Below are 13270 nucleotides of genomic sequence, written 5' to 3' on the forward strand. Positions count from 1 at the left end.
AGGTCAGTATAGATGGACTAATACAACAAGTCCCACACACAGCTAGAAGCCCAATATTTTTTCAGAGCTAGATGCAGAAAAAAATTATATTCAATTTTTCAACCTGATGGAGGTCAGTATAGATGGAGTAATAGAACAAGTCCCACACACAGCTACAAGCCCAAATATTTTTTCAGAGCTAGATGCAGATAAAAATTATTTTTAATTTGCAACCTGATGGAGGTCAGTATAGATGGACTAATAGAGAAAGTCCCACACACTGCTAGAAGGCCAAATATTTTTTCAGAGCTAGATGCAGAAAAAAATTATATTCAGTTTGCAACCTGATGGAGGTCTGTATAGATGGGTTAATAGAACAAGTCCCACACACAGCTAGAAGCCCAATATTTTTTCAGAGGTAGATGCAGAAAAAAATATATTCAGTTTGCAACCTGATGGAGGTCAGTATAGATGGACTAATACAACAAGTCCCACACACAGCTAGAAGCCCAATATTTTTTCAGAGCTAGATGCAGAAAAAAATTATATTCAATTTGCAACCTGATGGAGGTCAGTATAGATGGAGTAATAGAACAAGTCCCACACACAGCTAGAAGCCCAAATATTTTTTCAGAGCTAGATGCAGAAAAAAATTATATTCAATTTGCAACCTGATGAAGGTCAGTATAGATGGAGTAATAGAACAAGTCCCACACACAGCTAGAAGCCTAAATATTTTTTCAGAGCTAGATGGAGATAAAAATTATTTTTAATTTGCAACCTGATGGAGGTCAGTATAGATGGACTAATAGAGAAAGTCCCACACACTGCTAGAAGGCCAAAAATTTTTTCAGAGCTAGATGCAGAAAAAAATTATATTCAGTTTGCAACCTGATGGAGGTCAGTATAGATGGACTAATAGAGAAAGTCCCACACACTGCTAGAAGGCCAAATATTTTTTCAGAGCTAGATGCAGAAAAAAATTATATTCAGTTTGCAACCTGATGGAGGTCAGTATAGATGGACTAATAGAGCAAGTCCCACACACTGCTAGAAAGCCAAATATTTTTTCAGAGCTAGATGCAGAAAAAAATTATATTCAGTTTGCAACCTGATGGAGGTCTGTATAGATGGATTAATAGAACAAGTCCCACACACAGCTAGAAGCCCAATATTTTTTCAGAGGTAGATGCAGAAAAAAATATATTCAGTTTGCAACCTGATGGAGGTCAGTATAGATGGACTAATACAACAAGTCCCACACACAGCTAGAAGCCCAATATTTTTTCAGAGCTAGATGCAGAAAAAAATTATATTCAATTTGCAACCTGATGGAGGTCAGTATAGATGGAGTAATAGAACAAGTCCCACACACAGCTAGAAGCCCAAATATTTTTTCAGAGCTAGATGCAGATAAAAATTATTTTTAATTTGCAACCTGATGAAGGTCAGTATAGATGGACTAATAGAGAAAGTCCCACACACTGCTAGAAGGCCAAATATTTTTTCAGAGCTAGATGCAGAAAAAAATTATATTCAGTTTGCAACCTGATGGAGGTCTGTATAGATGGATTAATAGAACTAGTCCCACACACAGCTAGAAGCCCAATATTTTTTCAGAGGTAGATGCAGAAAAAAATATATTCAGTTTGCAACCTGATGGAGGTCAGTATAGATGGACTAATACAACAAGTTCCACACCCAGCTAGAAGCCCAATATTTTTTCAGAGCTAGATGCAGAAAAAAATTATATTCAATTTGCAACCTGATGGAGGTCAGTATAGATGGACTAATAGAACAAGTCCCACACACAGCTAGAAGCCCAAATATTTTTTTCAGAGGTAGATGCAGAAAAAAATTATATTCAGTTTGCAACCTGATGGAGGTCTGTATAGATGGATTAATAGAACAAGTCCCACACACAGCTACAAGCCCAATATTTTTTCAGAGGTAGATGTAGAAAAAAATATATTCAGTTTGCAACCTGATGGAGGTCAGTATAGATGGACTAATAGAGAAAGTCCCACACACTGCTAGAAGGCCAAATATTTTTTCAGAGCTAGATGCAGAAAAAAATTATATTAAGTTTGCAACCTGATGGAGGTCTGTATAGATGGATTAATAGAACAAGTCCCACACACGGCTAGAAGCCCAATATTTTTTCAGAGGTAGATGCAGAAAAAATTATAATCAGTTTGCAACCTGATGGAGGTCAGTATAGATGGACTAATACAACAAGTCCCACACACAGCTAGAAGCCCAATATTTTTTCAGAGCTAGATGCAGAAAAAATTATATTCAATTTGCAACCTGATGGAGGTCAGTATAGATGGAGTAATAGAACAAGTCCCACACACAGCTAAAAGCCCAAATATTTTTTCAGAGCTAGATGCAGATAAAAATTATTTTTTATTTGCAACCTGATGGAGGTCAGTATAGATGGACTAATAGAGAAAGTCCCACACACTGCTAGAAGGCCAAATATTTTTTCAGAGCTAGATGCAGAAAAAAATTATATTCAGTTTGCAACCTGATGGAGGTCTGTATAGATGGATTAATAGAACAAGTCCCACACACAGCTAGAAGCCCAATATTTTTTCAGAGGTAGATGCAGAAAAAAATATATTCAGTTTGCAACCTGATGGAGGTCAGTATAGATGGACTAATACAACAAGTCCCACACACAGCTAGAAGCCCAATATTTTTTCAGAGCTAGATGCAGAAAAAAATTATATTCAATTTGCAACCTGATGGAGGTCAGTATAGATGGAGTAATAGAACAAGTCCCACACACAGCTAGAAGCCCAAATATTTTTTCAGAGGTAGATGCAGATAAAAATATATTCAGTTTGCAACCTGATGGAGGTCAGTATAGATGGACTAATAGAGAAAGTCCCACACACTGCTAGAAGGCCAAATATTTTTTCAGAGCTAGATGCAGAAAAAAATTATATTCAGTTTGCAACCTGATGGAGGTCTGTATAGATGGATTAATAGAACAAGTCCCACACACAGCTAGAAGCCCAATATTTTTTCAGAGGTAGATGCAGAAAAAAATATATTCAGTTTGCAACCTGATGGAGGTCAGTATAGATGGACTAATACAACAAGTCCCACACACAGCTAGAAGCCCAATATTTTTTCAGAGCTAGATGCAGAAAAAAATTATATTCAATTTGCAACCTGATGGAGGTCAGTATAGATGGAGTAATAGAACAAGTCCCACACACAGCTAGAAGCCCAAATATTTTTTCAGAGGTAGATGCAGATAAAAATATATTCAGTTTGCAACCTGATGGAGGTCAGTATAGATGGACTAATAGAGAAAGTCCCACACACTGCTAGAAGGCCAAATATTTTTTCAGAGCTAGATGCAGAAAAAAAATATATTCAATTTGCAACCTGATGGAGGTCAGTATAGATGGACTAATAGAATGATGCTATGCCCAAAAGATTTTACTTCACTAGGTGCAGTAAAAAAATTGGTATTCTATACACAGGTGGTATATCTTGCAGCACAGATAGGCTACTCGACTGACTAACACACTCTGCAATAGGCCAGCAAGGATTAGCTTTGCTAGATTCAGCCAAATGCTGTGAAAAAAACTTGCACAGCACTGGCACAGACCTGCCTGGCAAAAACTGATAGGAACTGATGTAACCTAGTCCTGAAAAGGACTCCAATTACAATTAGTCTTTACTCCCACAACCTATCTATTTAAGAGCACAGACCTGCCTGATAAAAGTCGTAGGAAATGCTGTAACCTAGTCCTTAAAAGGACTGCAATCACAACTATTCCCTACTCCCAAGCTATCTGTAGATTTGTGCGAAAATTGGCTTGAAATTAACAAGGTATAGCGCACACAGCAACAGCGGTGCCGTCTAACACGCAGCTGCAGCAGTGAGAAAATGGTGGCGACGGGGAAAATGGCTTGGTCTTATAGGGCAAGGAAATGTGACATACACTGCCAAGGACACATGCCCTTGCTTGTGTGGAAAAAAGCACTTTGCTCCGTGTGTGCGCTGCTGATAGGCTGACAGATTGCACCTCCCCACTGTAAATGCGGGAAAGAGAAAAAAAAATGGAGATCTTCATTATTCCTGCAGAGATCCATCCCCTGCCCCTCCCCCCACCCCGCTGTACACTCAAACTGCGTATTAACATTAATTTTCATCATTACTGAGAAAAAATCCAGTTATGATTTTGGTGCACGAACAGTTATCGAACATAACCTTGAACAGCCGAATTTTTCTCAAATCGTTCGTGTTCGCCGAACGGCTCGAACACCACCCAAAACAGCTCGAATTTGAGATTGGCGAACAGTTCGAGTAGAACAACGCTCATCTCTACTGTTAACTTAATATTTTGTTGAACAACCTTTTGAGATTCCTGTAACTGTCAATGAGACTTCTGCACCTCTCGACAGGTATTTTGGCCACTCCTCATGAGCAAACTGCTCCAGTTGTCTCATGTTTGAAGGTTGCCTTTTCCAGACGGCACGTTTCAGCTTTTTCCAGAGATGCTCAATAGGATTTAGGTCAGGGCTCATAGAAGGCCACTTCAGAATAGTCCAATGTTTTCCTCTTAGCCATTCTTGGATGTTTTTAGCTGTGTATTTTGGGTCATTATCCTGTTGCAAGACCCATGACCTGCGGCTGAGACCAAGCTTTCTGACACTGGGCAGCACATTTCTCTCTAGAATCCCTTGATAGTCTTGAGATTTCATTGTACCCTGGACAGATTCAAGACACCCTGTGCCAGATGCAGCAAAGCAGCCCCATAACATAACAGAGCTTGCTCCATGCTTCACAGTAGGGACAGTGTTCTTTTCTTGATATGTTACATTTTTCCATCTGTGAACATAGAGCTGATGTGTCTTGCCAAAACCTTCCATTTTTGTCTCATCTGTCCATAGGACATTCTCCCAGAAGCTTTGTGGCTTGTCAACATGTAGTTTGGAAAATTCCAGTCTGGCTTTTTTATGATTTTTTTTCAACAATGGTGTTCTCTTTCGTTGTCTCACATGAAGTCCACTGTGGATCAAACAACGACAGATGGGGCGATCTGACACTGATGTTCCTTGAGCTTGAAGTTGACCTTTAATCTCTTTAGAAGTTATTCTGGGCTCTTTTGTTACCATTTGTATTATCCGTCTCTTTTATTTGTCATCAATTTTCCTCCTTCGGCCACGTCCAGGGAGGTTGGCTACAGTCCCATGGATCTTAAATTTCTGAATAATATGTGCAACTATAGTCACAGGACATCAAGCTGCTTGGAGATGGTTTTATAACCTTTACCTTTAACATGCTTGTCTATAATTTTCTTTCTAATCTCCTAAGACAACTCTTTCCTTTGCTTCCTCTGGTCCATGTTGAGTGTGGTACACACCATGTCACCAAATAGCACATTGAGTATCTATAGCCCTATATACAGGCCCACTGACTGATTACAAGATTGCAGACACCTGTGATGCTAATTAGTGGACACAACTTGATTTAACATGTCCCTTTTGTCACATTATTTTCAGGGGTACCATCATTTCTGTCCAGGCCTATTTCATGAGTTTAATTTGTTTAAACATTCTGTGGAAGCAGAGTTGAAAAGCAATGTCTGACTTTCATTTGTTCATTTTCATAGATTTTTAAATTATTATTACTTTTCTCAGATTCAAGTTACTTCTGTGACCATTGTGGGTTTTTCTTTCATTAAACGAGGGGTACCAACAATTTTGACCACGTGTGTACTTGAGAAAGTTGCACGTAAGAAACTAAACACAATATACAGTTGTGCTCAAAAGTTTACATACCCCGGCAGAATTTTTCCTTTCTTGACCTTGTTTCAGAGAATATGAATGATAACAAAAAAACTTTTTCTCCACTCATGGTTGGTCTGAAGCCATTTATTGTCAAACTACTGTGTTTTCTCTTTTTAAATCTTAATGACAACCAAAAACATCCAAATGACCCTGATCAAAAGTTCACATACCCCAGTTCTTAATACCATGTATTGCCCCCTCTAACATCAATGACAGCTTGAAGTCTTTTGTGGTAGTTGTGGATGAGGCTCTTTATTTCTCAGCTGGTAAACTGCCCATTCTTCTTGGCAAAAAGCCTCCAGTTCCTCTAAATTCCTGGGCTGTCTAGCATGAACTGAGCGCTTGAGATCTCCCCAGAGTGGCTCAATGACATTGAGGTCAGGAGACTGAGATGGTCACTCCAGAACCATCACTTTGTTCTGCTGTAGCTGATGGCAGGTCGATTTGGCCTTGTGTTTTGGATCGTTGTCATGTTTGAACGTCCAAGTACAGCCCATGTGCAGATTTCGGGCTGATGAGTGCAAATTTGCCTCCAGTATTTGCTGATAAAGTGCTTCATTCATCTTTCCTTCAACTTTTACTAAGTTTCCTGTGCCTTTGTAGCTCACACATCCCCAAAACAACAGCGATCCACCTCTATGCTTTACTATAGGAATGGTGTTCCTTTCATTATAGGCCTTGTTGACTTCTCTGCAAATGTAACATTTATGGTTGTGGCCAAAAAGTTACATTTTGGTCTGATCACTCTAAATGACCTTGTTCCAGAAGTTTTGATTCTTATCTCTGTGCTGTTTGACATATTGTAGGCAAGATACTTTGTGTCATTTGCGCAGTAATGGCTTTCTTCTGGCGACTCGACCATACAGCCCATTTCTCTTCAAGTGCCTCCTTATTGTGCATCTTGAAACAGTCACACCGCTAGTTTTCAGAGAGTCCAGAATTTCAGCTGATGTTATTTGTGAGTTTTTCTTTGCATCTCGAACTATTTTCCTTGTAGTTGTGGCCAAAATTATTGTTGGTCTACCTGACCGTGGTTTGGTTTTACAGAGCCCCAGATTTTCCATTTGTTAATCACAGTTTGAATGCTGCTGACTGGCATTATCAAGTCTTTGGATATTTTTTTGCAACTCTTTCCTGTGTTATACACTTCAACTACCTTTTCCCGTAGATCCGTTGACAATACTTTTGCTTTCCCCATTACTCACAATCCAGAAATATCAGTGGCTGGGTGAAAGACGCTAGAGTCTGTCTGGATCCCAGAAACTCACTCAGCTCTTATGCACACACACTGATTACAAGCAAACAGGTCACCGGTGAGGATGTTACCTTTAGCAGCCATTTAAACCCATTTGTGTCAAATTCTGTGTATGTTATCAGGCCAAAATCACCAGGGTATGTGAACTTTTGATCAGGGTCATTTGGATGTTTTTGGTTGTCATTAAGATTTAAAAAGAGAAAACAGAGTAGTTTGACAAAAAATGGCTTCACCCAACCAATAACCATGAGTGGAGAAAAAGTTTTTTTGTTATCATTCATATTCTCTGAAACAAGGTTCTGTTCAAATAGAATATTTAGGTTGCAACCCATCAGCAGCCACTGACTGGCTGCAGCCACCACATATTATGGTTTATGCCAGGATATCGGCAGGGATTACCTAAATTAATGGAGAGGAGCGTCACCAGTCCAGGTGTTGATTACAGGTTTTTTGTTTTTAGTTCACCACCGTGGGTCATTACGCAATAATTTAGGAGAAAACCCACTTAAGTAGACATGTAAATGTGTAATAATAATGTTTTATAATGAGATAAAATATAACTTAGTTGAATATTTTAGGCAGCTACATATATACAACTGTATTGATCCATATGAACCTTCTTAAATTTTCAATATGCCTAAGTGGAATTGGTTTTATAAAGTTTAGAAACTCACTGATTATCTCAATAAGAAACATTTATCACTTGATAGAGGATAAATCTAATATCAGTGGGAGTCCAACACTTGGAACTCCAACTGATCTCTGGAAAAACTAGCTTCATTAACAACCTGACCATAGTGTGAAAGAGTTTGCATGCAATGGAGGCCTAATATACATGCTGTCTACCCCATCCAATCATGAAAGTTAAATTAACTGTTCTTAAAGGGGTTGTCCGGTCCAAATTGATAAGTCTGCAGTCCACTGTGTGCTGCGTGGAATCGCTGATTTCTGTGCAGGGACCTGTGGGTATGTATGCGTTAAACATACTCTCGGCCAGTGCCCGTTTGGTGGGTGCAGCCTCGCTCCATACACTTGTATAGAACGAAGGCGTGCCTTGACTAGTGACGCAGCTGTCCATTGGGCGTGGCCAACTAGAAGACACAGCCTCGCTCCGTACAAGCAAAAAAGAAGCAAGACAAAAATATATCTCATACCCTACCATAATTATATATAAATGTAAAGCAAAGTTGCATAATAAATATAGGGTACTTAGTGAACTATTTTTGATCAAAAAAAGTATACAAGCCGTCCCACCAGCGGCAAGGTGACCCTAAATTGGGACGGTACCTATACTGCCTATATTAAAAACCTTACTGTATATCAAAGTTGAAGTAATGCATATAAAAGGGTAGACAAATAGGACCAGGTCCCAACTCCAGACCACCTAGGCCCGTGGTAAGCTACATATATACCAATCAGCTCAACAAAGGGCATGCCACACCCTTAAATTGCACAGAATGCAAACAAGTCAAAAAACCAGACAATGTGAACTGAGGTCTAAGATGGCAGACATACAAGAAACAGAGGCATGTTCACACTAGCAAAAAAGAAGCAAGACAAAAATATATCTCATACCCTACCATAATTATATATAAATGTAAAGCAAAGTTGCATAATAAATATAGGGTACTTAGTGAACTATTTTTGATCAAAAAAAGTATACAAGCCGTCCCACCAGCGGCAAGGTGACCCTAAATTGGGACGGTACCTATACTGCCTATATTAAAAACCTTACTGTATATCAAAGTTGAAGTAATGCATATAAAAGGGTAGACAAATAGGACCAGGTCCCAACTCCAGACCACCTAGGCCCGTGGTAAGCTACATATATACCAATCAGCTCAACAAAGGGCATGCCACACCCTTAAATTGCACAGAATGCAAACAAGTCAAAAAACCAGACAATGTGAACTGAGGTCTAAGATGGCAGACATACAAGAAACAGAGGCATGTTCACACTAGCAAAAAAGAAGCAAGACAAAAATATATCTCATACCCTACCATAATTATATATAAATGTAAAGCAAAGTTGCATAATAAATATAGGGTACTTAGTGAACTATTTTTGATCAAAAAAAGTATACAAGCCGTCCCACCAGCGGCAAGGTGACCCTAAATTGGGACGGTACCTATACTGCCTATATTAAAAACCTTACTGTATATCAAACTTGAAGTAATGCATATAAAAGGGTAGACAAATAGGACCAGGTCCCAACTCCAGACCACCTAGGCCCGTGGTACTTTGATATACAGTAAGGTTTTTAATATAGGCAGTATAGGTACCGTCCCAATTTAGGGTCACCTTGCCGCTGGTGGGACGGCTTGTATACTTTTTTTGATCAAAAATAGTTCACTAAGTACCCTATATTTATTATGCAACTTTGCTTTACATTTATATATAATTATGGTAGGGTATGAGATATATTTTTGTCTTGCTTCTTTTTTGCTAGTGTGAACATGCCTCTGTTTCTTGTATGTCTGCCATCTTAGACCTCAGTTCACATTGTCTGGTTTTTTGACTTGTTTGCATTCTGTGCAATTTAAGGGTGTGGCATGCCCTTTGTTGAGCTGATTGGTATATATGTAGCTTACCACGGGCCTAGGTGGTCTGGAGTTGGGACCTGGTCCTATTTGTCTACCCTTTTATATGCATTACTTCAACTTTGATATACAGTAAGGTTTTTAATATAGGCAGTATAGGTACCGTCCCAATTTAGGGTCACCTTGCCGCTGGTGGGACGGCTTGTATACTTTTTTTGATCAAAAATAGTTCACTAAGTACCCTATATTTATTATGCAACTTTGCTTTACATTTATATATAATTATGGTAGGGTATGAGATATATTTTTGTCTTGCTTCTTTTTTGCTAGTGTGAACATGCCTCTGTTTCTTGTATGTCTGCCATCTTAGACCTCAGTTCACATTGTCTGGTTTTTTGACTTGTTTGCATTCTGTGCAATTTAAGGGTGTGGCATGCCCTTTGTTGAGCTGATTGGTATATATGTAGCTTACCACGGGCCTAGGTGGTCTGGAGTTGGGACCTGGTCCTATTTGTCTACCCTTTTATATGCATTACTTCAACTTTGATATACAGTAAGGTTTTTAATATAGGCAGTATAGGTACCGTCCCAATTTAGGGTCACCTTGCCGCTGGTGGGACGGCTTGTATACTTTTTTTGATCAAAAATAGTTCACTAAGTACCCTATATTTATTATGCAACTTTGCTTTACATTTATATATAATTATGGTAGGGTATGAGATATATTTTTGTCTTGCTTCTTTTTTGCTAGTGTGAACATGCCTCTGTTTCTTGTATGTCTGCCATCTTAGACCTCAGTTCACATTGTCTGGTTTTTTGACTTGTTTGCATTCTGTGCAATTTAAGGGTGTGGCATGCCCTTTGTTGAGCTGATTGGTATATATGTAGCTTACCACGGGCCTAGGTGGTCTGGAGTTGGGACCTGGTCCTATTTGTCTACCCTTTTATATGCATTACTTCAACTTTGATATACAGTAAGGTTTTTAATATAGGCAGTATAGGTACCGTCCCAATTTAGGGTCACCTTGCCGCTGGTGGGACGGCTTGTATACTTTTTTTGATCAAAAATAGTTCACTAAGTACCCTATATTTATTATGCAACTTTGCTTTACATTTATATATAATTATGGTAGGGTATGAGATATATTTTTGTCTTGCTTCTTTTTTGCTAGTGTGAACATGCCTCTGTTTCTTGTATGTCTGCCATCTTAGACCTCAGTTCACATTGTCTGGTTTTTTGACTTGTTTGCATTCTGTGCAATTTAAGGGTGTGGCATGCCCTTTGTTGAGCTGATTGGTATATATGTAGCTTACCACGGGCCTAGGTGGTCTGGAGTTGGGACCTGGTCCTATTTGTCTACCCTTTTATATGCATTACTTCAACTTTGATATACAGTAAGGTTTTTAATATAGGCAGTATAGGTACCGTCCCAATTTAGGGTCACCTTGCCGCTGGTGGGACGGCTTGTATACTTTTTTTGATCAAAAATAGTTCACTAAGTACCCTATATTTATTATGCAACTTTGCTTTACATTTATATATAATTATGGTAGGGTATGAGATATATTTTTGTCTTGCTTCTTTTTTGCTAGTGTGAACATGCCTCTGTTTCTTGTATGTCTGCCATCTTAGACCTCAGTTCACATTGTCTGGTTTCTCGCTCCGTACAAGTGTATGGAGCGAGGCCGTGCCCACTGGACAGGCTCTGGCCGGGAGTATGTATAACGCATACGTACCCACTCAGAAACCGGCAAATCCACTCAGCGCTGGGGGAATTCATAAGTCTACAGTCACACAGAGTGACTGCAGACTTATCGATTTGGACCAGAAAATCCCTTCAAGGTGTGGCTAGACTATCATCTTTAGATAAGTGATAAATGTTTACTGCTGAAATAAAAGGAATCTATCACAAAGACAAAAAGTATACATTATTAAGTAGATCTTAGACCCAATGGTGTACTTTGAAAATCCATGTTTGAATAATCCTTTTTCAAAGCTTTAATACCTGATATTAAAATGAGCATTTTATGAGTTCAGTTCTAGCTCAAATAGGACTCATTTATATGTTACGCATGGGAAACTTTCAAAAAAGGATTATATAACCATTCTAATACAGATTTTCAAAATAAGTACATCAGCCTCATCAGATATGAAGGCACTACCTATTCAATGTTAAAACAATGCAGCTTTTATTATGAAATCTGGTTGAAGTGATTAAGTGCTGCTGGTTAGATGTCATAAATCTTTCCAAGGGTGCCTAAGCAGATATCACTAGAGAGATTAGCAAATCTGGGGGTCACTAGAGATCATTTGAATTTGGCATATTGCTTGAATTTTGCAGGGAAATTCAATTACTCTCAAATTTATTCAATGCTAATTAAATGTTCCTAATAAAAACTGCATGCTTTAAAAAATAAATAAATGAAAAATGACTAATTACTTTGCTGCTCAACTGTCTTGCCTCCGCCACTGCCGACCATTGTGTCGTCCTCTGTGCACGATGGTCTTCTTTTTCTGACTTCATATTCACTCTGCAATAATGTGTCCTGCACTGTTTTAGGCCTCACAAGTTGTGGCACACATCGTGACATCACAGCGACCCGTGCCATAATATCACGTGTGATGTCATGATGTGCGCTGCGACATTTGAGGCTTACTTGCACCAGACGTCCCTATACAGAGTGAAGAAGGCTGATAAGGATAATGGAAAGAAAAGGAAGGTGCATAGAAAAGGTTGGACTGCCTGCATGACCATATGGTGGGAAGCGGCAATGGTGGCAGGACAGGTGAGTGGTTAGGTGAGTATTAATTTTTTTAACTCCCGGTCATCTACATTTAAGCAAAATGGCAGCCGGCTGGAGAAAACATTTTTTTTTAATTCAAGGAGAATTTCATTCACCTTAATAAATTTGATCATCTTTAAAGATCGCTAATAAAATAGAATATGAAGTTTGGTTTTATCAACCGATCTTAATTTACCAGTTTTGTCTTCATTTATCACCTAAATGTGAGCAAATTATTGAAACAGATCGAATGTTGCTGCCATTAAAAAATAATTTTGTAGATGTTAATCATTTATTATGATGACCCAAATACTTTAAATAAAATTATTGTAGGATCATCTTGACATTGGGCAATATGCAATTTCTTTTACAGGGTTAATGACCGTGATGGTGCACTTGAAGCGGCATTACGACTGTTGCAACAATTTTACTTAGATTTGGAAAAGTTTCTTGCATGGCTCTCAGAATCAGAGGCTAAGGCTAATGTCCTGCAAGATGCTAAACATAAAGACGGGATCCTGGAAGACCCACAAGGCCTTAAAGAATTGATGACGCAGTGGCAGGTATGAAGAGAACAGTTTGCTATTTTTATTTCATATTAATAAATGGTATGTAGCATGTAGAAGCTGTTACCGTGAGAAAGAAGAACACATTTATTAAACAATGTTGGAGGTTTTCTTGTACCGCTATGACGTGTCAAGTTTGAGAACTGCATAACACAGCATTTTCATTTTTATTTTAAATCATATAAAAGAAAAAAAATAGACAATAATTGAAGTAATCCATAGTCAGACAACTATAAGAAGAGAGCAAAAGCGATGGAGCGTAATAACAGACAATTAGGCATCATGTTTTCGCCTCCTTTTTTAATGCAAGAATTTTTAAATGTTTTGC

At 38.6% G+C, this 13270-nt stretch overlaps 1 protein-coding gene across 11 annotated transcripts in view; it reads left to right on the forward strand.

Annotated features, from left to right (window-relative positions):
* Positions 1–13270, forward strand: part of DMD (dystrophin) — a 3940859-nt gene that overhangs the window by 2939087 nt on the left and 988502 nt on the right. For all 11 annotated transcript variants that reach the window (XM_073664716.1, XM_073664719.1, XM_073664714.1 and 8 more), the window contains one exon: positions 12750–12939. In XM_073664716.1, coding sequence (XP_073520817.1) covers positions 12750–12939 — 190 coding nt within the window. The remainder of the gene's footprint in view (positions 1–12749; positions 12940–13270) is intronic.

This window comes from Phyllobates terribilis, unplaced genomic scaffold (genome assembly GCF_046119375.1).
Source record: "Phyllobates terribilis strain yellow unplaced genomic scaffold, ASM4611937v1 Scaffold_2__4_contigs__length_985480577, whole genome shotgun sequence".
Lineage (NCBI taxonomy): Eukaryota > Metazoa > Chordata > Amphibia > Anura > Dendrobatidae > Phyllobates > Phyllobates terribilis.